This window comes from Bidens hawaiensis, unplaced genomic scaffold (assembly GCF_021521415.1).
Source record: "Bidens hawaiensis isolate Kalapana, Puna unplaced genomic scaffold, B.hawaiensis_p1.1 tig00002477_1, whole genome shotgun sequence".
In the NCBI taxonomy this organism is placed as follows: Eukaryota; Viridiplantae; Streptophyta; class Magnoliopsida; order Asterales; family Asteraceae; genus Bidens; species Bidens hawaiensis.
The window spans coordinates 3008631-3035646 of record NW_027491136.1 but is presented as its reverse complement, the minus strand read 5'-3'; the positions used below and the strand labels follow the sequence as shown (position 1 = coordinate 3035646).

Sequence of the window (27016 nt, the reverse complement as noted above, 5' to 3'; positions counted from 1 at the left end):
GTGAATCGAACCTTTTACTATCTATATGCACTTAAAGCAGTGTTTTAAAAACCGGTTCGTACCGGACGGTTGAACCGGTAATACCGGGTTTCGCATATCAAACCGGTATTTTGTGTCCGGTATTTTTGGACGGTTTGCTAGAACATCGAACCGGCGGTTTTTTCTAAAATACCGGTTTAAACCGGCAAACCGGTTTTAAGTCCAAAAGATTTTTGATATTTTGCAGCCCATGTTTTTCTAAAAATTACTTTTAACCTAGCGATTAACATTGAAATAAGTAAACTTTTGTCTTATTTTTTTGAAAATCAAGTGTTTTTGTATTATTTATTATTATTAATTAACTTTTAGATTATATTTTTTAATAGAATCATATACCTTTGGGTTATTTTTTGAGTGAAAGTTACATTTATATGAAATTACATGATAAAATATTCAATCCGGTTGAACCTTTCGGTGCAAACCGGTTCAATCAGTTGTACCATTTTTTAGCCTAATCCGGTACGAGTAAAAAACCGGTTTTTAAAACATTGACTTAAAGTCAATATAAGAATATAATACAATCACTATTATAAAATTAAATTTGAAGCTATAACAAAAGACATGGTTAGCCTTGGTTTATACTTAGAGAAAATTACTGTTTGGGTCTCTGTGGTTTTAGAGCGGAGACACAATGGGTCCCTGAAAATTTTTTTGAACATGTTGAGTCCCCGTGGTTTCAGAAAAGAACAATTTGAGTCCCTATGGTTTCAGAAACGAACAATTTGAGTCCCTGTGGTTTCAGTAAAATGAAAGTTAGTTAAGTAACGGCAGTGACTCAAATGGTTCGTTTCTGAAACCACAGGGACTCAACCAGTTCAAAAAAATTTTTGGGGACTTATTGTGCCTCTGTCTTAAAATCACAGGGACGCAAACAATAATTTTTGCTTAAAAAAGTAACAAAAACGTACGTCAAATTGAGTATAGTGTAGTTGGAGTGTTTAAAGTGAGAACTGAATGCTTGTGTTGTGTACATTGTGGGGGTCTTGCCGCATTTATGATCCATGTAGCTGCCATAAATGATCCATGTAGCTGAGCATGGGCCGGCATTGTTCCTCGTGCTATCATGTAAGGTGCTGTTTGTTTTTGCAGACATAAACTGTCTGCAAGCTGATTTCATCTGTTTTCATGTCTGCAACTGAAGATGTGGTCTGAAGATCTGCAAGCTGAAAATATAAGACTGTTTGTTTTTATAAGCTGATACTGTCTGCATAACTGTCAAACTTATCTCACAAGATAGAAGTCATTTATTCAAGTTACATCTAGTTTTTAGTCTTTGCTTGCCATGCCGATTTGGTTTTGGTGGGTGGTGGAAGGTGGTGGTGGTGGATGGTGGTAGTGGCGGCGGACGGTGGGTAGTGGCGGTGGATGGTGGTGGTGGACAATGGGTGGTGGTGATGGATGGTTTTGGTTGGTGGTGGACGGTGGTGGTGATGGATGGTGGTGGTGGTGGGTGATGGATGGTGGTGGTGGCGGTGATGGATGGTGGTGGTGGTGATGGATGGTGGGTGGTGGACGGTGGTGGTGATGGATGGTGGTGGTGGTGGCGGACGGTGGTGGTGATGGATGGTGGGTGGTGGACGGTGGTGGTGATGGATGGTGGGTGGTGGACGGTGGTGGTGGCGGTGATGGATGGTGGTGGTGGTGGCGGTGATGGATGGTGGTGGTGGTGGGTGATGGATGGTGGTGGTGGCGGTGATGGATGGTGGTGGTGGTGGCGGACGGTGGTGGTGATGGATGGTGGGTGGTGGACGGTGGTGGTGATGGATGGTGGGTGGTGGACGGTGGTGGTGGTGGTGGCGGTGGATGGCGGTGGACGGTGGCGGCGGGGTACGGGGGTGGTGGTGGCGGCGTACGGTGGGTGGTGGTGTTGGCGGACGGTGGTAGGAGCAGTGGATGAGAGGGTGGCTGCAAAGGGAGAAGAGTAGGGTTTTTTTGTGAAGATGTTTTAAGCAAGATTTCCTTGCTTTTCTTTTAAGATGAAAGAAGATAACTTCAGATCTGTTTTAAGAAAAAAAACAAACAGTCTTCAAGGGTAATGTCTGCGCGCCTGCAGACATTAACTCCCTTGAAGATGTTTGAAGAAAAAACAAACACCCCCTAAGCAATGTTTTAAAAATGGTATTTTACCCATACCAAATTTGGTTTAACAATGGTACAACCGGTTGAACCGGAATGTACCAGGAGGTTCAACCGGGTTAAACAATTTACTTTGTAATTCCATATAAATGCACTTTCAACTCAAAAAATAACCAAAAAACATTAATAAACATGACACTTGAAATAAATATTGCACATGAACAATGGTCAAGTTAGATAAAAAGTTTATATACTTTGTATACAAAATTAGTCGATTACAAAAGATGTAAATAAACAAACATGGATTTGCATGATACAAAATTGGTTGAATAACTAATCGTCGTTTATCGTGTTTACTCGTTTCAACTTTATCCGCTATGTTAAAAGTCATTTTTAGAAAATTTGGGTCGGAAAAAATATCAAAAATCTTTTGGATTTAAAACCGGTTTGCCGGTTTAAACCGGTATGTTCAAAAAAACCGGCGGTACGATGTTCTACCAAACCACCCGAAAATACCGAACTCTAAATATCGACGACCTTACGAAAATCCGGTATAACAGGTTCAACCGGCTGGTACGTACCGGTTTTTAAAACACTACATGCATTGGCGGATCCAGCATACAAACGGGTGGTTCCCCGGAACCACCCGAGTTTCGAAATAATAGTGTACGGATATATAGAAGACGCGTAGGAACCACCTTATAAATTAAGAGGGAACCACCTAAAAAAAATTCCTGGATCCGCCACTGACTACATGTAAGTATATTTATTATATTGGGTTGGTGGTTTTGTGACCTTCATCTAAACATGCATAACCCGGAAGTTTTGTCTTCCAAATGGGAGACCGTCTTTCTGGCTCACACATTTGTGACCGGCTTTTGGGCTATGTGTGAGCCAGAGTTGACCTCCGTCGTTAGACATATAAATAATTGACTCCAATATATTTGAACCCTAAAAGGTTAAAAATCAAAATATGTCAAGTATGTCACTTTAGGGTCGTATGCTCAATTCCTACTGCCTTTAAATCTTTTATGTTTAAAAAGAATTAGACTTTTATTTAACAAAAGGTTATGTAATCAAATAACCAACATACTTTAGTTTCACGAATAAAATCATTCATGGATAAATTATAAATATTAACCCTTTGAACTTGTCCAAGCATGTATTCATGAAGTCAATGGCAAATGTCACACCTTAAAGCATAGAATATTTTGTTGGTGTAAGTAGATTGTTGTACAAATGTACAGTTTACCTCATCAAACCATTATTCATGTTAATATATTAACTTCAGTAATTTGGACTATCGTAATTAGTTACTTATATGACTATAGCCTATAGGTATATATATCATATCACAAAAATAACTACTTTTACACAATTTTTCTCGACTAATGTTATTTATTGTGTTATACACGCAGACTCATGAATATATTATTATTATTATTATTATTATTATTATTATTATTCAATTGAAAATTGAAATACTTGAGGTTAGGACACATAAATGTAGGCATATTACCACAACTTTACATATCTCATGACTATATGCATAAATTTGTTCCAACTTCCAACAAGACTACATGTAGATAAATGCTGGTTTTCTCTTAAACTGTTGATGCATAAAGGGTTCAAGCCATGTCACATTATGGATGGCAATGGAACAGGTTTGGGAAATGGTATCACAATCCCAGTCCCATACTCCCATAGCCGATTATTAAACCGTGTCTCAGACCCAGCCCAATACCCATCAAATATCCGGGTATGGGTTACGTCCGCTACTTTGTAAATTACCCGTTCATATTCCAAAATACATTTCTAACTATTTTTTATAACTTTTATAACATAAAAAAATTAGAAATATAAAAGCTAAATATCAGCAACTTAGTAGATTATTCTATTACCAAAGACAAAAAATATTAATTAAAAAAAAACCTTTAAAATGTTTACGGGTAGGATTTGGGTAATCGAGTACTTGTGTATCAGGTAATTGGGCCTAGTATGACCTAGTCCCATACCCATGAAATTTTTTAAACTAATCCTATACTCAAATATCAATCCCATATTCCCTACCCTTATTGAATCTTTCAGGTTTCTGGTTTGCTTGCCATCTGACTAAAACAGAACTCTTGACCACAAAATAAATAGTTAACCAACAAATGTGTGACAAATGTGCAATATTTATCCAGTATATAACAAAAAGGAGGTGAATCTTATTATAGAGAAGAGCTAGAGTTTGGTCTGAAACCTACTAGAAGAGCATAGCCATATGCCAAGATATCACAACCAAAGAATTGATCATGCCTGCAGCTCAACCACCATCACTGAGAGTAATCCATCATAACGGCCACCTTCTAGTCAGCTCGAGACTGACCAGCCCGAGAAGAAAGAATGATGCCAACAATTAGACCATAAAGAGCCAGAGCTTCAGCAAAAATAAGAATCAAGATCATCCCAACAAATAGCTTTGGTTGTTGTGCATTGGCTCTGTAACACAAAATAGAAGCTTCATCAATACATGTCAGATAAAACACTTCATTCATCAAATCAGTTCCTGCTGGCCACAAACTTTATTGGGTCAAATTTGTAGAACAAGCTCGGCTCATTTTAATTTAAAAGAGCCTGAGTTTGGTTAGTTTAACGCTATATTTCTATAGCTCGAGCTTGGCTCATGAGTAGTTTGTCAAGCTTGAGCTCGACTTGTTTGTTATTTATTAATTATTTAAATATTTTATTTACACATTTTTATTAATATATATTATTTAACTATTTCAATCATGTGTTTATACATAATAATAGTTATTATATACATATATTAAATAAAAACTATTAATAAAAAGTTCATTTAGGCTTGCGAGCTAGCTCGAGCTCGATATGACAAGCTGGGGCTCGAACTAGTTTAAGCTCAACTCCTTTCAAGCTAACGAGCCTATCTCGAGTAGATGACGAGCAGCTCGGCTCGTTACATCCCTAGTTCCCCATTATATTACACTAAAAAAGAAATTGGCATCTACTTAATTGATAACAATGATATACTTATATGCAGATCTAGACTAGAGAAATAAGGAACAAACAAATTTACCTAACACCAGCATCACCAACAATTCCAATAGCCATACCAGCAGAAAGACCAGCAAGGCCACAAGCAAGACCGGAAGAAAGATGCGCGTATCCATCAAAGAGATAATAAGATTTCGCCTTGGGATTAATACCCGTACTGATAATCACAGCTATAATCAATCCGTAAATACCTAACACTCCAGCCATAACCACGGGCACAATCGACTTCATCACTAGTTCCGGCCTCATCACTCCCATTGACGCCACTCCAACACCACTCTTCGCGGTCCCGTATGCCGCCCCCATGCCTACATAAAATATAATAATCAACTACCATCAATTTGTTTATTTTTTTAAAACGACAACTCACACACACTTATGCAGCACCTTGATACTGCTAGATCCAAAGTAAGCAGTTAATGCGGAAAAATATCGGATATCGGTAATTTTAATATCATGTAAAATTAATATATATAGCAATTTAACACTAATAATTCAGTATACTCTTTTTACCATTAACAAACTAGCCTTTTGCAACATGCAAAACACTAACAACTTGGAAAACATTAACAAACTGATTATCAAGGGACCGATAATCAGCATAGGATCCAAAAGGCCTTTAAGAAAGTGTTACTCCTCTATTAAGTTTTCAATTTAGATTCTAACCTAAAATAAAAAAAAACATATATAATTAATTTGATTTGAAACGCCTAATATCTACGTTGAAAGATCTATTTATAAAACTCGAATAACTAAATCGATCTGGATGTTAGATGGATTAATATATGAATTTAAGATATGAATATGATTTAGCTTACAGGAGAAAACTAAGGCGGCAGCGGCACCGAGAAAGCCAAAGAAGGGAGCAGTCTCATCGCCGGAGAATGTTGAAGAAGACATGATTGATTGTAGATCTGCACAAAACAAAACTTGATCGGATCTGAGGATTAATTATGTTTTCCAAACCTCACAACAGAGGAGAAATGGTAGTCTTTATACGATTTATACGGGACGTGGATTTCGCTTATCGGCTTATTTATTATTCGAATACTCCCCTATACTATTTGTTTTTTTAACTTTACTCCCTAAACTTGTGGTTGTTTTTCGAATTAAAATATACCGGATCATCATATATATACACGTAACTAGTGGTATTAGGCTTCTGGGCTGCGGTGTGGACGCGGGATCCGTATCGATTTAGTTCGTTATGATATTGTTAAGGCAAGGCATTCGCTATAGAAACTGATGTGCAACAAATAAAGGAATGGAGTTTAGAAAAACCCAAAAGAGGTGTATGTGTGAATTAAACTAGCGTAACCAAGCTAGAAAGCACCTGCATTAACCATCAGACCGAGCTATAGGACATGGGCCACTTTTTATTAAAATAAAATAAAAGCTAACGATACTCTCGTTAGTAATGGGAAACATAGTAGTACAATATTGTTTACAAAAACGAATAAAATGAATATAATATAAAGTATTTTTTTTTTATATTCAAAGTAGTTAAGATAATACGCCTTCATCAGGTACTTCATGTAATAGCTTCGTCTTGTGTCTTCATCATATTGGTCATCGACTAAGCTCCTTGAATCGCGTATTCTCGAACGATCTTTTGTGTAGTCTTCAATGAGAGCTTGATGCGTATCTTCTTGTATGATCCTTTACTACAAAAACGAACAAACTAATGTTGATGGTTAGGCTGAGGCACGTGTTCAACACGCTTTCCTTAAAACAGATTTCGCGCATCTACATAAGACAACGCGTTTGTCTCCCAGGGTACAACAGCCGAAGCAGTTTGTACTACCGGAGATGTCCACACGCCCGAGGTTACATTAGTTAGAGTGTAGTGTTAGGACTTGTGGGAAAAATAAAAAGAATTAAACGGTAGAGCAATCGAATGGAGAAACTCATCTCTATATATTCTCAACATATGGGTCTTTAAAGCTTTCTTCTTCACCATAACTCTTTATGCATGCATGTATTTTCTCCTTGAAGTTCCTGTCTTCTCATTTTTCTAGCACTTTTAAATGAGACACACAACATACTATATTATACAAGAGTCAAGAGTGAGTGAAGAACTTCACTTAATTAGAGACTTAATTCTCTAATAAAATCCATTAAGTGTCATAAAGAAAACTCTACTCAAGAGTTTTAACATATGAAGAGTTATAGTATTAATAACATAATAAATTAATTTCCATTCATTTTTTTTTATAATTTTCCAACACGAGCCGCTTGGTGTTTCTTTTGGTTTATCTTGTATGTTTAAAAAAAAAGAGGTGGTTGCTGTTCATACCGACCATCACTTTTTAATAAGCTGTACACTATATGTTTATCCACCAACAAAATTAGGATGACAATATAACGAACAGCCTCATAAATGTCTCACACCCCACCTAATATGATAATACCGTCAAGTGTCATTTCCCTAATTAGTTGTTAGTTTGTTAACAACAAAAAGCCCAATTTGTTATTTTTAAATGAATGCTTTACCATTCTAATTTTTATATAATTTTAAACTATTAACTACAGCAAATTATATTTGCTAAATTAAATATATATCACTAGCTTTTTATTCCTCGTATTACGCAGATTGTTTTACATTTTTTGTTTATAATATTTATATATTTTTTTGAATTTTAGTTTTATTTATTGTAAGGAGGTAAAAAATATACTTTGATGACGAAAGAGTTTCACAAATAAATAAGATATTATAGCCCGTTTAAAAGCTATATGGGTTTGGTGAGACCCGTGAGATTAACAAGTAGTATATTCCTATTATATAGGATTGTAATATCAAATATAATGTGAGATTAATTTTTAATTTAATGAGATGTTATAACCCGTTTAAGGGCTATCTGGATTTGATGAGACTCATACCCGTGAATTCGGGTCAAATGCATGAGAAGCCTCCATTTACAAATAAAGTAAAATGGCTTGAAAGGATGTGGGGAGCAACCAAAGAACTTTTAAATACTTCGTTTATTTATATTTAAAATTATTATTATTATCATTAGAGTAAACCACGGTTTTCATCTCTGTTGTTTGTCCAAATCTACGGATTTAGTCCAATAGTTTCAAATTTGCGATTTCATCCCTATTGTTTCATTCACTTGCAATTAAACCTAAATTCACTAATCCCATTAAGTCTGGTCGTTAAACCCATCAGTGTGTCCTTTACGTGAGAGACAGTTTTGTCCTTTTTCTCCCCAACAATATTCTTGTCAAACTTATACCCGGCCGTTACGTAAAAGCGTAACTAGCCCAATTGAATATTATCATCGTCATTGATTCACATCAACTTCATTAACCAAAAAAATATATATGTGCATTTTGATTCGCTTTGAATCCAAACCCTACTCATGCATACCCTATTGGAAACCTTAAATCTATAGGGACCAAACCAAATCGAATCAAGTCAAAGATAGTCAAAACTGTTGTGGCCCAAATCAGATGGGTTGAGAAACCAGTTCCAGATCCCAAACTGGTTTCGAATGTACACCTCTACTTAAACCAATAAACCAAAAGGATGCGCGGATCACAGAGTTCCAAACGGCTTCCATGTCTCATGTTTCTCTTGGCAAAACTCATTAAACAAAGCAAGTAAGCATATCAAAGCATAACCTCAAACATCCGAAACACCAGTACCCCATTTCTAATGATTTCATCACCAACACAAACAATGCTCTGAAAAGCTTCACGAACACCCAAAAAGGTCTCAAGTCCCGTCCTTTTCGCAAACCCGCAAAGTCAAAAGAAAATAGGAAAAATAAAGAAATGAAATGAGACTTTATGTTGTAAGAACTCTTGTATAATCTTTGTTGCCACAAGGTCAACCAGCCTGTACAGATTAAAAGGGACAGAAATGGGTTTTCACTTCCTAACTAAATTACAATTACCAATTGTAAAAAACCCATACCAAAAGTCAAAGGAAGACTTCCATAATTGGTCTCTTGTGGTCATCTTCACCTAGTTTTATTTCTATTTTTAGTTTCTTAAATCTTTAGAAGCAATTATCTTCAAGAACATCCAGATTTCACATCTGTCTTCATAGCCATATGCCTCTCAATTAATTTGTCCACAAATGCTCTTATCTGCACAAACAAATTGATATATGAGATAGAAATATAGAAATAATTTATATAAAGTAAAAAAATCCAAATGCGCACCTTGTTTTTGCATTTTAAATCAAGAAACTCATTTACAGCCATCCTTTTCTCTGAATCAGTAGTTTGCTCCATGATCTGAAATTACCAAATTACCCACCTGATAATAAATAATATTGTATTTACATGATATGACTAACCTTGGTGGCGGTTTTCTTCATTATCGACTTGTAACCTTCTTTATCAACTTTTCTCGCTTTATAAAGAGGCATAAGAAGCGATGCCACATAATCAACAACCGACTGTTTAATTTTGTCCAAACCGCGTGGCTGGTTACTAACCAACTCCCGGTTCACAGTAACATGAGAAGTTGAGCTGTCATTGGCCAATCTTTCATGCCTGTTTGAATGCTCATCACTGACTGCATGCATACTTCTATGATGATGATAATAATAATCAGAATCAGCAGCTGCAGCTTGTGATTGCCATCTGTCAATGGCATTATGGTCTTTTATCCCATCAGGACCTGCACTATCAACCCATGCTTTTGTGAATATGTTGTGGTCAAAACCCATGGTTTCACCCAAGTGCTCTTTGTATCCAACCAGGCCTGCATTTTCGACTGATGTTTCGGAGGTCTCAATGTTGACTCCAGTAGCGGGAAAGTCAACTGACCAGTCCCGTACTCTGCAGTTTCTAGAATCGATTTCAGATATGCAATCTTTCCGCCCTGTAACACCGCCTGCCCGCTTCTTATGGAACTCGGTTTCGTCCATTTGGGCGCACTGCTCCCGTCTCGCAAATTTGTGAAAAGATGGTATTTTTGGAAGCTGCAAAGGCATGCTGCATTTGGCACCAGATGATGCATATGCCTGTATGTTTATAAACAAATTGACGGTTTCATCGTTTAGTCTTCGTTTTTATTTGAAAAAAGATAAAAAAATATAAAAAATAAAAAGAAAACTAATGGCCTTTACAGGTCGTTTTAGGCTTAAACCAAACCAAAAACTGAAAACTCGGTTTTTGGGTATTTTTAAAACGTTCAGCTTTGGTTTTCGATTTTCACAACGGGTTCGTTTTTTCAGTAACGCTATTTGGGCATAAAGGAAAAAAACTAGCCCAAAGTAATGAATTTGGGTCTGAAACTGTAAACCTAAATTTTTTTGTTGATTAATGATTAATTAATTACTACACATTTGGCCTAAAATTTTTGGGATCCGCCATTTATTAATTTCTACAAATACTCAATATTTAAGACGAAAAGTTATAATGCATAAATTCAATAAAAAAAGTTGGTTCTTTCATTTTTTTCGGGTTCAGTTTCAAAATAAAAAATTTGGCCCTGAAACTTTGGGCCTAAATTATTTTGTTAATTAAAAATTAATTGACTATTACATATTTGAGCCTAAATGTTTTGGGCTAGACCATTTATTATTTTTTTTCATAAAAGTTATAATCAATAAATTCAATAACAAAAGTCGGTCTTTTGGTTTTGAAGGGTTTGGTTTGGTTTTTATGACTTGGTTTTTCAGCAGGGGCGAAGTATAAGAGGCGAAGTGTAAGAGGGACCGGGGGTGACCGCAGTCACTACCGTTTTTTCGTTTCGCATGGTAAATATTCACGATTTTGTCCAAAAATTTTTAAAGGTAATGAGCACGGCCACACCCATGATATTGGGTCTGTGACGTCACCGTTGTGACTAAGCCCAAGCTTCACCACTGTTTTCCGGTACATGCAAAATCAAAAACGAACCTGAAATTCGATTTTTGAGAAAATAAAAAACCAAAAAATTAGTTATTGGAAACCGAACCCAAATCCAAAATTCGGTTTTTGTAAACATAAAACGAAACAGTTAGTTTTGGGTTGGGTTCAGTTAGGTTTTTATGGTTTGGTTTTCTCATATTCGTGCAAAACAGAAACCGAGCTAAAAGTTCGGTTTTTGAATAAACATAGAACCAAACCATCAGTTTTGGGTTTAGTTCAGTTATGTCAGTTACTAGTCGGTTATTTCAGTAATGGGCCCGGTTATTTCGGTTTCATGGAAAACATACCTCAGCAGCTGCAAGAGCAGCAGCACGGGCAGCTTCTGCAGCATCAAAAGCAGCTTGTTCCTCTTCTGACAATGGTACATCTTTATAATCTTCCTCTTTACAATTCTGTTTTCCTGCTGAACCTTGAGAGCTAGACGATTTATGTTCAGCCTTTGTAACACCTTTCTGATTATGCAGATTTGCAGAAACACCCTTCACACCTCGATTATTATCAGATGAAGCATGATGCGCACGAAGTGGTGGTTTCCCGGAAGCCAAATTTGATTTACTTTTGGAAGCATCTGTACCACTCGATTGCCTTAATAATTTCAACCCGCCATTAGTCGCCTTCTCTTTTCTAAATATCTCAACCCATACACTTACAAGCTGGCTTGCTATTGCACGTATATCCCGACTCGTATGCACACAAACCTTCTCTTTAACCATTTTCCCAATACCTACATTCATAATGGTGTCATAATTTGATGGCAAAACTACAACTTTCTTTTATTAGGGGAAAAAGTCATCTTATAAAAGTTAACTTTAAATTTTAACATCAGTTAGTTGAAAAGATTATATCCGTGACAAACCCTAAACGTAAAGGATGATTATTGTGATTAATAACAAAATGTGCAATTTTCGATATAACTATAGAACAAAAAGCGTAACTTGCTCATAAATTAATAATAAAATATACCTGAAAGACGAACTGCAAGTAGATCAGTAGATACAAGCACGAGAAGACGAACACACTGGCGCAACAGTTGGGTCCCATTTTACCCATTGAATCCTGTAACAAAATGGTATAATAAGTTATAGCATCATTAACATAGTTTCATTTTCAAATTTGGGGCTTACAAGTATCCATGAATTGAGAATTGCAAGCCCGTCTTTCGTTCCAGCAAAAGATTTAAGAAAATCAGAAGGAAGATTCAGTAGCTCTTTAGCAAGATGCAACCGACCGGCTCGACTCTTTGCATTCAAAAACATATTCTGTAACAAAGAGTTTTTATGAACGTTTGTGAGGTCGGTTGCATCAAGTTGTTTAATAATATCCCGAACTTCACTCCGTTCAGTATCAGAATGTCTCTTTGCAGCAGCGATTGCTTCTACTTCGGCTGTAAAATCATTTCCGGTCGTTAATATATCAGCTATACGAACCGCTTCACGTAACCCGCTCATCATTGCCCCACCAACAGTGTCAGGATGCTCTTTACACGTGGCTTCACCCGCAAAGAACAAACAGTTGTTAACGGGTCGGCCCAACGTGTCATAATCCTCACCAGATGCCCCGACCGCAACGTATGAGTACGCCCCATAGCTGAATGGGTCCCGTCCCCAATCCGTCGCCACCGATGCCACTGGGTCGCGTACTGCCCCATCACCGAAAAGCTTCCGAAGGACCGCTAACGCGTGGGTTACGTGATCAGATGGGGTTAAACCTTGACCATCGATTGCTGCTTTACCAACCAATAATGCTATTAGAACAGGTGCATTAACGGTTTTCTTAACGTTCCAAAACATAAAACACCACCCACGGTGATTGGTTTCTTCGGCTGTAGCTCCAAAGTAATCAACCGACTCATCCCAAAATACTTCCGGGAATTCCAAAACAACTTTGTTGAGAACACCGAAACCGAGGCTTTTAATGGAAGAGTTTTTCCATTCGGGTAATGATGGGGTAAACTTTATGGTCTCGGCTTTTAAACACCCAAGCGGAACCGTGACCAAAACCGCATCTCCCATGAAAACTTTCCTGTTGTTGGTCAAAACTTTGACTTCTGTTCGCGACTCGTCTTCTTGTTGATAGCAAATGTTAGTAACCATATGATTGAGGTGGGTATGTAATCCATCTTTAAGTGAATCAACAATAGCACTATAACCGCCTTTGATCATACAGTGGGCCCCACCAAATCCACCATAAACATCATCTTGATTCCAGTAAGGAAGTGACACCTGTTGAAGTGAAGCAGCACAACCATATTCCAAATGAGCAAGATGCCAATCCATAACTCTTCTTTCAAGTGGGCTCAATATCTCCTTCTCGGGATCCATTTTAGTGGGACTGGCCCGCCGAATATTAAGCCCGTATTCTAGTCCCTCTTCGAGTGACATCTGCATTGCACAGTCACCCTTTTGGGCTACAACCAACTGCATGTCATCTAACAAACTATTGTATTCAGCCTCCAAAGCTTCATCCAAATCGGGAGGAACTCTTCGGCCCGTTACAGTATCGTAAAGCGGACAGTCACTGTCCAAAATTGTCAACTCAAGGCCCAGTTGTGCACAGATTAACGAAGACGGGTCAGGCCGTCTTTGAGACGTGACATCAGCCTCAACACCCGTGATGATACTAGCCCCAAGATCTACCGGCACTGAAAGAGACGAACGGTCCGTAAAAACCCGACCCCCGATTCTTTCACGGGCCTCTAACACTGTCACATGGAAACCCTGATGGTTCAAGTGTCGGGCCGCGGTTAATCCAGCTGGACCCGCTCCAATTACTACGATTCTCTTTCTTGGTTCTGATTCATCACACAGCATACACACAGTCGGCTCGTTTTGATCAACCGAATTATCTATTTATAAGGATGATTTGGCAATTTTCCACTATGACTGTTATTTTCTAAACATTCACATGGTGAATGTGAATCTGACATGTCAGTGTCCTTAACTTTCTCTGTAACTGTATCAATTTCATCTGTCAAATTATCATAACTTTTCGTTCTACCAAGAATAAAGGAAATTCCATCATTGTCATCTCCCGAAAATCTAAAATTGGGCTTTGCATCACCTTCTGATATCTCCTTTTTAGAAGCAAATCCAAAGTTTATGTAACTCTGTTGAATAAAAACAGAAACTTATGTAAAAATTAAAACTTGATTCAAGTTTATAAGCAAGTAAAGTAATTTACAAAACTCACATATTGATCAAGAAACGAGTAGATATCCCTAATCAAAGTAGCCTGTGGATGTTCATCCACAACATTAGTATCAGATATTCCACATTCTGACAAAGGTAATATGCGCGTTACATCCTTATTCCAAAGATGTAGAATATGATTCCTGAAACAAAACAAAATTATTAAAACCTATTCAAAAAAAATGAACTGCAAAAGAATTTAAATTTATAGACGAACCTGCACTCTATATATTCTTGTAAGCCGACTTTGCGTTTCAATAACTCCTTAAACTTCATCTTCTCAACGGGCCCCGCAGACCGAGCTTTCAGTCCAACTGAAACAGCAGCCACCACTGCACTTTCTGACTCCACTGCAACGGTTTGCAAGAAATCTAGTTTTCCCTTTGACTTAACTGACTGGCCCTTATCTCCATCTTGATGGTTTACAAGAAAATTTTGCTCATAAATTAATGTTTCCCAGTCAGCATCGCCCTCGTATGCCATGTCATCATGCCTATGTCGTTTAGCTTGTCTCACGACCCGCTTGCTGGTTGATTTTTTATTCGACTTTGTTTCGGTTTCACTTGCAGACGCTTCATTTTCATCTGCAAGTTTATTTCATTCGGTTAATGACACTGGAGATAACCTACTGTCTGATGTTGATGCGTTCTCCTTTTGTGAAGCAACTGAAACGATTTCATGGTTTTGACTATCACCACCTGATGTTGATGCATTCTCCTTTTGTGAACCGTTTTGAAACGGGTTTGAGCCCTGGTCCATCGTCTCGCTGTGAACAAACAAGCTTGGTGAAACTTTCTGGTCCATCATTTCTTCATGAACCTCAATTTCAGAAACATCATGGGTCATTTTTGTTATCACAAATGATGGATGTTTTGAATCATCCTTAAAAACATCATTTTGAATAGAATCTTTACTAGAGTTTTCCATTAATCTTTCATCTTCTGCAGACTCAACTGTGACATGATCATTCGGCTTCTGATCAACTCCATCATTACAAGCTTTTATTGTTTTAACTTGCTTAACTTTTGACACTTTCTTAGATTTCTGAAGCAGAAAATTCGATAAGGAACCTTCTAGATGATCATCCAAACACAGGTCATGATCATTTTGCGTCACATTCTCACCCGAACTCTTCTCCTTTGTCGACTTGCTTTTGGATCCCTTCTCTTTCTTAACAATCAGTTCTTTCACTACCGTACTCAACTCCGCATTCAAATCCATGCCCTACACATCGGTATCTAAATCCACCCCTTCCGCAACACAAAGTCTAGATTCCTTCTTCGGATCCTTCAATTTCTTCCGAATAGCAGCCAATGTATCATCCATACCACTTTCCACCTTAACCTTTTTAGGGTTCCTCCTACTTTTAGCCTTCAACAACGATCCAATCGGCTCATCATCATCGTCATCGTCATCCGAATCACACGCTAATTCGCTTTCAACAGACCTTTTCTTCTCCAATTTCACCTCCAATTTGCGATTTCATCCCTATCTTCATTCGAGTGTTTAATATCCTATACACATCTCATTGCACTTGTAATTGCATTAGTAAAATCGCACTTCTAATCTACATTAATAGAGGCATTAATAAATTTTAATTTTTAATTGTGAATGACAGAAGATTTCTAAGATTAAACATGATTGTTTAAGAGATGTTTCAAGATTATTTACATTTTCAGGAAAGCCATGTACTCTAATAAAAAGCCATATATTATTTGTTGGTAAGATTTGGCAATGTGTTTTGGTTTAACTAGTCCTACTCACGCCACTCTTATGTGAGCAATGAAACTTTAAGTAGCCCACTCATTAAGTTAGATCTAAACTTGCAATGCAATTTTTCTTAAAATATTAAATAAATTATTTAAAGAACGAGGCTTTTATGAGTCAAGTTCGAGCTCAGTGTATAAGCTCGTTAAGATAAACAAAACGGTTTCTTGGAGTAACGATAAGGATGCTGCATATGACATACAGGTTAAACATTTTGATTTGTTTACCTCTTTGAGATCCTAATCCGTGTGAAGTTATGAAAGCCAATCATATTTGCCCACGTATAAGAAACCCACCAATGAGAGCAAAGTAGCAAGATGATTGACCATTTCAAAATATAAAGACCGTTAAAAACTTGAGGCCCACGTTTCCCCTTTTATATAACCCACCCCCAATTCGAAACCCTAGTTTCTTCACAACCATCCATTGTTAGCTACAACCCTGTTCGATCAATGGCTCGTACAAAGCAGACTGCTCGTAAATCCACCGGCGGAAAAGCTCCCCGTAAACAACTCGCTACTAAGGTATGCGATTGTGGTTCAGCAGATTTAAATCTGTAGACATACCATACACATAATATATTAATAATAACAATTTGTAATTTTGTCAGGCTGCCAGGAAATCAGCTCCGACAACCGGAGGAGTGAAGAAGCCCCATCGTTACCGTCCTGGTACCGTTGCTCTCCGGTATGCCTTCAGACTGTCTTGAAACCCTAGAATAATAAGTGATTTCAGTTTGTCTTTTTTTAATTTACAATTCGATCTCATCCTGTATAATATATCAGTATTTGATCTTTCCGTATGGTTATTTGTAAGAACATGAGATAGATAATTATTGATTTCAACTTTAATTTCCATACAGTGAGATCCTCTAAACTGTCTTTAAACTCCTGATTTTGAGCTTTCTATATGATTTTTTGTTTTGGTATTATTAATCCCAACTATCACCGACTGTGGTCCCAACTAACGAATTGGTTGCGGACAGTCCCAACTATAATTTGTTCCCAATGTTGGATGCTAACAAAATCCTCCTAACGGCATTAGTTGCAGGTCGCCGGAAAACTAACAATTTTTTTTCCAGAAAACTCAACATTTTTGTTCCAAACATCTTTGTAACTTTGTATCGGGCCTTTAGGAACATTTTTCTAGTAAAAGCCCCAATTATTAAGGTCGCCAGAACCCTAGAACCATCGTCGGAATCGGTTGTTGGTGCTCAAGTGGTGGTGGTTGGTTGGTGGTGGTGGCGGTGCTCGGGTGGTGTTTTTTGGAAAAAAATGTTACTTTTCCGACAAAAATGTTTTTCCGGCGACCTGTAACTAATGGTTTTAGGATTTCGTTAGTTGCCAACCGTTGGGAACAAATGCGTTAAAAATTGGGACCGTCAGCAGCCAATTTGTTAGTTGGGACCGACAACGACCAAAAGAAGTTAGTTGGGATTAATAAAAATCAATACCTATTATGGTTATTGATAATTCTTTGGTGATTACTAATAATTACTTTAATTTCGATACAGTGAGATCCGTAAGTACCAAAAAAGCACAGAGCTTCTCATCCGCAAGTTGCCTTTCCAGAGGCTTGTTCGTGAAATCGCTCAGGATTTCAAGGTTTGTGCTTCTCGTTCATTCTGTGTTTTAAAACATACCTGTATAATCCCCATTCTAAACTCGTTTCATGTATTTACAGACTGACCTGAGGTTTCAGAGCCATGCTGTGTTGGCCCTTCAAGAGGCTGCTGAAGCTTACCTTGTGGGTCTGTTTGAAGACACTAACTTGTGTGCCATCCATGCCAAGAGGGTCACCATCATGCCCAAAGACATCCAGTTGGCCAGGCGTATTCGTGGCGAGCGTGCTTAGATCCCTTTCCGACTAAAGTTCTAGTTTGATTTGTTTTTTTTTTGTTGCAGTTGCAGTGGTATGTATTCTTTACATGCTGAACTTGTTTTCTAGATTATGTGATGTGATGTTTATGGTATCAAACTTGATAGATGATTATCTGTTATAACATCCTAAGACTTTATATAGTTTGAAATTCGTAATGAAATTGGTGATTAATTAATGATATGATTGATTCAGTAATGCTCAAGGTGAGCTTTTTTAAGCATCTGCTCTAGTACACTTTAACTGCAAACTTGCAGATGGTAAAATTGGTGGGAGGAGTAAAAATCTTTATCCTATGGATTAATGTATATTTCATACACACAAAGATCTAGAAAGAAAACACTTTATTCATCTGTATTGTATTGTTTACAGAAACAACACTACTTATGCATATATGATAATGATAGCACACACACATGGGAATCATACATACTCAATACACATCATGAAACATTTCTAACCAGAGATTTCAATAGACTTAACATCAGGCTTCTTCACTTCCGCCTTGGGCACAGTAATCGTGAGCACACCGTTTTCCATTGCAGCCTTCACCTCCTCCAGTTTGGCATTCTCCGGCAGCCTGAACCTTCTTGTGAAGCTCCCGCTGCTGCGTTCCACACGGTGCCATGTATCGTTCTTGTCTTCCTTCTCGATGTTTCTCTGGCCGCTGATTTGCAAGATGTTTCCGTCTTCAACCTCCACTTTCACCTCTTCTTTCTTGATTCCGGGAAGATCAGCCTTGAACACATGTGCTTCTGGTGTTTCTTTCCAATCCACACGGGTGTTCGCCAAAGCCGAGGTTTCGTTGGAGAAAGATGGAACCTGAAGGTCTCTGAAGGGATCCCAGGCGTCGAGTGAAAAGGGGTCGAAGACGCTGCTTCGCCTGCCACCGAAGAGGCTTGGAATGATGGACATATTCAAATTCAAATGTGTGTGAAGGACTTGATTAGATTAGCTAGCTTGATTGACTCGATGAGTTGTGCTGCTGTTCTGTTTTGTTTTTGGTATGAGCAGGTTTAGGATTTATATATTTGGTTGGAGCATCTTCAAGAACCTTCAGGATGGCTCTTAAAGATTAATCATATTCCATAGACTCATACAAACGACAGAAGCTTCTCGAGCATGCGGGAAATTGTTTTCTTTTTGTTGATATTTGATATACGGTATACCATACCCGGGTTTATACTCAAACCTTCTCGGTTGTTCATTTGCTAATCAAAAAGAATAATTTACGTTTTATATTTTTATTTTTATAATTACATTTTTGGGTTATTTTGAGAAAAAGTTTTTTTTTTTTTTTAATTTGTAATATTTTAAAAACATTTTATATTGTTATTTTTTTTTAATTCACAAAGTACTCGATCTAATTATTTGATTATTACAACTTGAATGATTAGGATTTAAATCAACTTTCAAAAGTGTTCAGATTACATTGAAACAGAAGGCAAGCGGGTAACAAGCTGCGCCGCTACTCATTTTTGAATCGCAAAACTCAATCTTTTAAAAACTATATTTGCTGATTTTGGAATCATAACATTACTATGCATGACCCGCTGAACACGGGTAAGTAGCTCCACAGCAAATTAATATTTTCTTAAACACTGTACAAAAATTATTTTCTTACACTCCTTTTTTTTTTCTTTTTTTAAAACAATCTTTTCACAATCAACCTTTAAGAATTATTTTTTTAAAGATTTTATACTAGCGAGTAGCGAATTATTGAGGTTTAATTGAGTGGCAAAAATCTAATATTGGATGCCCATTGTTGTAAAATGGTGAGGTATGGAACTAATATATGGAAGATTCTACACCCGTCCGGATAAAATGGCCGCTGCGAAAATATCAAAACAACATCCAGAATATTGTAGAACACACATACTCTTCCTTCCTTGCATAACTAACTTCTCGTATAAATAAACATCAAACCCCCAAATCAATTCATAACATCGAAAATTTATTTACAATTACAAATCTATCATTTCAAGGTAAACGATGATGAACGGTCCATTTTTCAGAAACTATTCGTCCCAACAACCGTCACACTCTTCCCGATCCGTTCCAGTTCAGCGAACGCAACAAAAACCGTCACCGAAAGTCATTTCCGTACCGGTCCACTTCGTTTCATCCGATCAGCCACCAACGACAATATCGATGTTGAAGGATTCAGCTGCGATTAAGATCCAGAAAGTGTTTAGAGGATTTGCGGTGAGGAAGAGCGTGAAGAAGATCGATTCAATCAGACACGAGGTTACCGAAATCGAAAGACGGATTAATAATATCGAAGTTGTTAATTTAATTCGTGGAGATGCCAGGGAACGGTTGAGAGTGAATGAAACACTGATGGCACTGCTTTTTAAACTGGACTCCATTCGCGGTGTTGATTCCGGAGTTAGGGATTTGAGGAAAGCTGTTACCAAGAAAGCAATTGCGTTACAGGAGAAGGTGGACTCAATTGCAATTGCTAAGCCTGATCACCAAACCCTAGATTCACATTCACCTGAAGAAACTGATATTGACAATGTGTGTACAAGTACATCAGATCAAGTCATCACAAAAGCTACTAATTCTGTTGATGAGATTGTTAATCATTTGGAAGCCGTTGATCGTGTAGAGGCTGCGGGTGTGATTGGTGAAGTGGAATGTATGGAAACCGGTCCGGCTGTGAATTCGAGTGAATTTGATGATGTGCACAAGCAGAGTTATGGGAAGGAGAATAGAGAGATTTTGGGGAGTTTGATGGATGATAATGAGCAGATGATGAGACTGATGAAACAGATATCTGAGAGGAATGAGATGCAGACGCGGATAATTAACGATTTGAGCAGGAGAGTGGAGCAGCTGGAGAAGGCTGAGAAACTAAGAAAGAAGAGAGCGCGTGTTCCTTGTAGGAGGAGGATGAGGGATAAAGAGAGTTTCTGCATTTGAATAATGTGATTGTTTTGTATCTGATCTTGTAGTGATCTGTATTTGGTTTCTTGTATGTTGTTTTTGTGGATGAATAAAATGCATTCCTTTTTTCAAGTTACATGAATATCTGTTGAGTTTTGAATTTTAAAGTATGCTAACTACACTTAACTATATAACTGGTTTAATACATCGCCAAGTAATTAAAAACGAGGACTGTATAAATAGAAATTTGAGGTAATACAACTGAATCCAGGAGTGGGTTAAAACAAGAGTTTTTTCTTACTTCTATCACTAAAAGAATACAATGCTCGGTTTGTTTCTTAGAGGATGGAGGGGGTGAATTTTTATTATTTATTTATTTATTTATTTATTTATAATTGGGGAGGGGGGCCCCTTTTGCGGTAGGCCATTATTTACTAGCCAACGGAAGTTATCTTATAATGGCCTAGACATAACGTTTTCTCCATACAATGAGTACTGGAGAGAGATGAGAAAGATTTTTACCATTCATTTGTTCAGTCCTAAAAGAATACAATCTATTAGGTATGTGGGAACTTATATGCATGTGGTTAATATATATAATTATTTGATATTTTGATTTATAATTTATTTCTTAGTTTGCTTGTTACACTATTAATCGCTATTGAAATCAAATTTGGTGGGAACCCAATGCCGACGGAGTATCTGTCGTCAGTAATCTATCGGTAATTAAGGATTGAATTTTTGATAAGATTACAACACTTTTCAAACCATTGTCCGCGTGGGCAATTACCGGCAATTAGTCGTCGGAAATACTTCGGTCACACTTTGGTGGTATTAAGTTATCAACGATCGTGATTTTCAAGCTTTTAAAGGTTTTTTAAGGTTTGTTGTAGGGATGAGATTTTTTCCCCGAATACTCGTACCCGTATCGTTCATTACCGGTACCATACCCGTCAATTCAGCACGGTTACGGGTACACAGATTTACTGATTTTAGGTATGGGTACTTTCAAGTACTGGTATAGGTATTACGGGTACCCAGTACCCATTTAGAATATGCCAGGGCTTTTATTGGCCTTCCAACCCACATGACTTGACGTACCTTTGCTTTTTATCATCAGCCGGTTTAAGGTTTCAAGCAGGCTTTTCAAAACTTCATTGTCTTATATCTTCCGGTCTTCCCTAGTTCCAGTAGATTATAAACCAACAGTTCCAATCAAACACTAGTTCCAGTCACTTTGGATGTGTTATTACGGTTTTGGTTATGGTATTACGGTTTTGATATTATAGATAATTGATTGTTGGTACGGATACTTTCAGATTCGGGTACGGTACCGATCTCATCCCTAGTTTGTAGTCGTTATTTTATCTCTAGTTTAGATATCTAAATAATCATTAGCTTTTTACCATTATCTTTAGATGATTAACTTATCGTTATTCTTTTCATTGTAATCTCTATAAAGAATCTAGATTTCAGTTAGTATTGATCAGTATCGTTTTGTTTTCCATTTCAATTTTCAAGGTATGTTAGAGAAGATGAGGTCTCAAGTGCCATGAAACTGATACATGACCTGGCTCTTTCGTGTGAAAAGGTAAACTTGAGTGAAATGATGAAGAATGTGACGAGTAACATAATGATGAGAGTAAGTTTTGGCAAGAAGTACCAAGATGGAAATGAAAGAAACAAGGTTCTTGGACTACTTAATAAACTTCAGGCGCATTTGGTTGATCTTTATGTCTCGGACATTTGGCCAGGTCTGCCTTTTGTCGGTTTGGTTGACCGGTTGATGGGCAAGACAAACCGGCTCGAGAAATGCTTCCGAGATCTTGATTCCTTTTACCAACAGCTCATTGATGAAAGACTCAATACTCAAAAACAAAAGTCTTTTGAGGAGGACGAGGATGATGCTATTAATATTCTACTACAACTTGTGAAAAACAAACTCTTCAATCTCACTCACGACCACATAAAAGCCATGCTCATGGTAATGAGAATATGCTAGTTTATTCATGCACAAGGTTTTTAGCTCGAAAAAAAATTCTTGTTTTTTTTAAAAAATTTTATCAACAATATAATCTATTCTAATCCACTACTTCAATCTTAGTTATATATTATTTCGAACACCAATTGGGCATTATTTTTCTATAATGAAAATGATCATAACCTTTGGTGGAATTACTTTGTAGTTGAAGTATATACCAATTGATATTTATTATTATTAATTTTACATACATCAGAAGATCATTCTTGATTTCTTTCACTCAATACTTTGTTCCATTGTCTAATTGTTTATATGTTTCACTTCAAAAGGATGTACTTGTAGCGGGGACAGATACTAGTGCAGCAACTGTGGTTTGGGCAATGACATCATTAATAAAGAACCCTAATGTAATGCGGAAAGCGCAACAAGAAGTAAGAAATGTTATCGGGAATAACGGTGAAATAGATGAGGATGGTCTTTCCAAACTCTCCTATCTAAAGGCTGTGATCAAAGAGACCTTGAGACTATACCCTCCAGCTCCTCTTCTCGTGCCACGAGAAACGAGGGAAGACACCATTATACATGGTTACAAAATCAAGCAAAAATCTCTAGTGTACATCAATGCGTGGGCTATTGGGAGGGACCCTAAATCTTGGGACAACCCGGAAGAGTTCAATCCAGAACGATTTTTGGGTGGCTGTGATATTGACTTCAAAGGGAATGATTTTGAGTTGATTCCTTTTGGTGCCGGCAGAAGAATCTGTCCTGGAATGTCAGTCGGAGTTGTCATAGTCGAACTTTTACTTGCTAATCTTCTTTACTGGTTTGATTGGGGATTGCCGGATGGCACGACAAAAGAAGATATAGACTTTGATGCAATGTCTGGGATTACCATGCACAAGAGAAATGAACTTTGCCTTTTAGCTCATGTGTGCTCTTAAAAGATTATTAATTATGGTGCGTATACAATTAACATTAACTTTAAAAGATTATTGATTCGATCCCTCTTTTTTTTTTCTTCTGTAACATAAAAGTTGAACCTAAATTCATACAAAAATATGGTATACGGTATACCATAACCGCAATACGTTTATTTTAAGTAATATACCACCAATCCACCATTACATATGTGTAGAGGTTCACCCTTGTTACATTAAAGCTTTAAAACATTCAAACCAGTTAGAGTAAAGGGCCATTTTCGTCCTAATGGTTTGGCAAATAATACGAATTTAGTCCAAAAAGTTTATTTTTTGCATATGAACCCTCCACGTTTCCCAATTCTTGCCAATTACATCCAAATCACTAACCTCGTTAAATTTAATCGTTAAGTCAGGGGGTAGACATGTCTTTTCACTATTTCTTTATTATATGAGTAAAGTGCCAAAATCGTCCCTAAGGTTTGGTCATATTTACGAATTTCGTCCAAAAATATTTTTTTCGCAAGTAGACCCTCGATTTTTCCCAACCGTTGTCAATTTCGTCAAAATTGTTAACTCGGTCTAAATTCAACGTTAACTCAGGGGTGTTACTGTCCTCTTATGTATTTGTTTACATTGTTATTATTATTACGCTGAGCTAAACGCTTATATGACTAAAAATAAAGAAGATAAACAAACGGATAATATATTTGATTCAAACATAGGAATCGTGAAATGTTATATATGTTAGGGATGAACAAAATCGGTACCGGTAGGGATGAGCTCGGTACTGTACCGGTACCGAAAATCCCGATCCCAAAAATCGCAAATTTTTTGTACCGGTACAGGTACCGAAATATTCGGTACGGTACCGGTACGTATTTCCTGAACCGGTACCGGTACCAGTATTTAAGGTAAAATTCAGGAAATACGTACCGGTACCGGTACTGTACCGGTCCCGAAAACTCGAAACCTCGGTACCGATTCGGTACCAATCAGTATCGAGGTTTTGAGTTTTTGGGACCGGTACGGTACCGGTATTTCCCGAATTTTACCTCAAATATCGGTACCGGTACGGTACCGAACCGAACATTTCGGTACTGGTACCAAACATTTGCGATTTTCGGGACCGGTACCGATACGTTACCGAGCTCATCCCTAATATATGTCATCAAACAAACACATAATAACAATAATGTAAACAAACATGTAAAAGGACAGTAACACCCATAAGTTAACGTTGAATTTAGACCGAATTAACAATTTGGACGAAATTGGCAACGGTTGGGAAAAATCGAGGGTCTACTTGTGAAAAAAAATATTTTTGGACGAAATTCGCAAATATGACTAAACCTTAGGGACGATTTTGGCACTTTACTCATATAATAAAGAAATAGTGAAAAGACATGTTTACCCATGACTTAACGATTAAATTTAATGAGGTTAGTGATTTGGATGTAATTGGCAAGAATTGAAAAACGTAGAGGATCCAAATGCAAAAAATAAATTTTTTGGACTAAATTAGCATTATTTGCCAAACTACAATAACAAAAATAGCACTTTACTCAACCAGTTACTAAACCATATTTAATATATTTGTCAACTAATAAATATTATAAATCTGAATAAGAAATAATCTCTTAAATGTACACACAAGCTAAAAGGCAAAGTTCATTTTTCTTGTGCATAGTTATTCCAGGCATAACCTCAAAGTCTATATCTTCTTTCCTCATCCCATCCGAAAGCTCCCAATTAAACAAGTTAAGAAGATTAGCAAGTAAAAGCTCCACCATGACAACTCCAATTGACATTCCAGGACATATTCTTCGACCAGCACCGAAAGGAATCAACTCAAAATTGTTCCCTTTGAAATCAATATCACAGCCACCCAAGAACCGTTCAGGCAAGAACTCTTCCGGGTTGTCCCAAGATTTAGGGTCCCTCCCAATAGCCCATGCGTTGACGTAAACTAAGGTATTTTTCTTGATTTGGTAACCATGTATGTTGGTGTCTTCCCTCGTTTCTCGAGGTACGAGGAGAGGAGCTGGAGGGTATAGTCTCAAGGTCTCTTTGATCACAGCCTTCAGATAAAAGAGTTTCGAAAGATCATCCTCATCTATTTCACATACATGTATGTTGGTGTCTTCCCTCATCTCTTTGATCAGCCTAAAGTAATCACATCCATTTTTTCTCTATTTTTGAGGGCATTATGCGTATTAAACTATTATTATTTACAATTTTGTACTCAAACACAATTCCCTTATTTGTGTTGTTGTGATATTACTCGATTAACTATTGTTTGCTATATGAATTATGTGTTTACTGCTTTTATGGTTGGTTGGTATCTCATCCTCATCCTCATAGTTTGATCATATGCCGCCGGAGTAAATCGACACAGTTTGGTTCGAGGGGAAATGACACTTTAATTTTACATTGTTATTGGTTGTGAATTCGTCCGAGTAGGCATGTCTGAAATCTATTGGCATGATCGAAAAGACACATATACTTGTTTATATTAATCGATGCAATTTTACCTACGCAAGGAATTGTTTATTTCTCATTACTATTATTAATATTATACTAAACCGTGGTTACTCGCTCAACACGTGTTGTTGACAAATTATTTTACGTGTAATGCATGTTATTTTAGAAAATAATTTGAAGTGAAGACATGATTTTGGACTTTAGGCTAAAAATTATAAAGTTTAAATATAGTATTTATTTCTTTTTTATTTGAACGGTTTATGTACGATTGTTGTGAATAAATAAATTTAGATATTGACGCTTTATTATTTTTAGTGACTTTGAGCTATGATACAAATATTGTCGCGCCTCGGCATGTTTCACCATTAGGTTGGGGTGTGAGACGTGCCGTGTCACGTTCTACTACAGCCACAACGGTAATATTACCGTTAAACAGTGATATTTAGAAAATAAAATAATTATTTAGGGCTGTCAATTCTTGACACGACCTGAAACCCGACACGAAAAACTATAGGTTTGGTTGACATAACCCGCTTTCTTAAGCATGTCAACCCGAACCCGACCAACTAAAATTTAGGTTGACCTATTAACACGTTTAAGAATTATAGAGAAGTTAATATTTTTTATTTTAGAGATAAGAAGTATTACATTTAAAGTTAAATATTTTGATTTATAATTTTTCATATATCTATTAACTTTTAAAAGTTAACCTAATTACTTGTAAAAATATTTTTATCCGCTCTCTACTTCCAACATTGTTATTTTTATTAGTCATAACCGTCTTTTCTCTTGTTATTTCCACACCCGGCTCATACCGAGCATCACCATCCCAGACTCCGCGAAGCGGTAAACCGGAGTCTGGATCCGGGA

At 37.1% G+C, this 27016-nt stretch overlaps 4 protein-coding genes and 2 pseudogenes across 5 annotated transcripts; 2 read left to right on the top strand and 4 right to left on the bottom strand.

Annotated features, from left to right (window-relative positions):
* Positions 1-4444: 4444 nt before the first annotated feature.
* On the bottom strand, positions 4445-6181 carry LOC143619639 (V-type proton ATPase 16 kDa proteolipid subunit-like). Its single transcript, XM_077091523.1, has 3 exons — positions 5991-6181; positions 5195-5480; positions 4445-4599 (listed from the first exon to the last, which is right to left on the bottom strand). Exons 1-3 carry the CDS (start codon positions 6070-6072, stop codon positions 4467-4469), a joined length of 501 nt encoding a protein of 166 aa, XP_076947638.1. The 5' UTR covers positions 6073-6181; the 3' UTR covers positions 4445-4466.
* A 2833-nt stretch (positions 6182-9014) lies between these two features.
* On the bottom strand, positions 9015-15480 carry LOC143619710 (lysine-specific histone demethylase 1 homolog 3-like; annotated as a pseudogene). The gene is made up of 9 exons (XR_013151225.1): positions 15425-15480; positions 14448-15349; positions 14232-14373; positions 12167-14148; positions 12006-12098; positions 11330-11766; positions 9479-10150; positions 9342-9416; positions 9015-9266 (listed from the first exon to the last, which is right to left on the bottom strand). The product of XR_013151225.1 is annotated as a lysine-specific histone demethylase 1 homolog 3-like (transcript).
* Positions 15481-16442: 962 nt separating this feature from the next.
* On the top strand, positions 16443-17882 carry LOC143619709 (histone H3.3). Its single transcript, XM_077091578.1, has 4 exons — positions 16443-16521; positions 16608-16684; positions 17511-17601; positions 17681-17882. The coding sequence occupies exons 1-4, from the start codon at positions 16450-16452 to the stop codon at positions 17849-17851; spliced, it is 411 nt and encodes a 136-aa protein (XP_076947693.1). The 5' UTR covers positions 16443-16449; the 3' UTR covers positions 17852-17882.
* Positions 17883-18315: 433 nt separating this feature from the next.
* On the bottom strand, positions 18316-18819 carry LOC143619708 (17.5 kDa class I heat shock protein-like). The gene has a single exon (XM_077091577.1). It carries the CDS (start codon positions 18788-18790, stop codon positions 18332-18334), a length of 459 nt encoding a protein of 152 aa, XP_076947692.1. The 5' UTR covers positions 18791-18819; the 3' UTR covers positions 18316-18331.
* Positions 18820-19867: 1048 nt separating this feature from the next.
* Positions 19868-23686, top strand: LOC143619544 (6,7,8-trihydroxycoumarin synthase-like). Its single transcript, XM_077091440.1, has 5 exons — positions 19868-20786; positions 20833-20852; positions 21168-21325; positions 22286-22748; positions 23075-23686. The coding sequence occupies exons 1-5, from the start codon at positions 19868-19870 to the stop codon at positions 23684-23686; spliced, it is 2172 nt and encodes a 723-aa protein (XP_076947555.1).
* Positions 23687-25276: 1590 nt separating this feature from the next.
* LOC143619543 (cytochrome P450 71A1 pseudogene) lies at positions 25277-25815 on the bottom strand (annotated as a pseudogene).
* Positions 25816-27016: the final 1201 nt, after the last annotated feature.

Excerpts from the sequence above, each read along its gene's own strand:
- LOC143619639 (XM_077091523.1), bottom strand. The coding sequence starts at position 6,072 with ATGTCTTCTTCAACATTCTCCGGCGATGAGACTGCTCCCTTCTTTGGC. Across the intron at positions 5,481-5,990 it reads TGCCGCCTTAGTTTTCTCCT|GCATGGGGGCGGCATACGGG; the intron begins GTAAGCTAAATC and ends TATTTTATGTAG. Across the intron at positions 4,600-5,194 it reads GTTGGTGATGCTGGTGTTAG|AGCCAATGCACAACAACCAA; the intron begins GTAAATTTGTTT and ends TTTGTGTTACAG.
- LOC143619709 (XM_077091578.1), top strand. The coding sequence starts at position 16,450 with ATGGCTCGTACAAAGCAGACTGCTCGTAAATCCACCGGCGGAAAAGCT. Across the intron at positions 16,522-16,607 it reads GTAAACAACTCGCTACTAAG|GCTGCCAGGAAATCAGCTCC; the intron begins GTATGCGATTGT and ends TAATTTTGTCAG. Across the intron at positions 16,685-17,510 it reads CCTGGTACCGTTGCTCTCCG|TGAGATCCGTAAGTACCAAA; the intron begins GTATGCCTTCAG and ends ATTTCGATACAG.
- LOC143619708 (XM_077091577.1), bottom strand. The coding sequence starts at position 18,790 with ATGTCCATCATTCCAAGCCTCTTCGGTGGCAGGCGAAGCAGCGTCTTC.
- LOC143619544 (XM_077091440.1), top strand. The coding sequence starts at position 19,868 with ATGATGAACGGTCCATTTTTCAGAAACTATTCGTCCCAACAACCGTCA. Across the intron at positions 21,326-22,285 it reads AAAAGAATACAATCTATTAG|GTATGTTAGAGAAGATGAGG; the intron begins GTATGTGGGAAC and ends TCAATTTTCAAG. Across the intron at positions 22,749-23,074 it reads ACATAAAAGCCATGCTCATG|GATGTACTTGTAGCGGGGAC; the intron begins GTAATGAGAATA and ends TCACTTCAAAAG.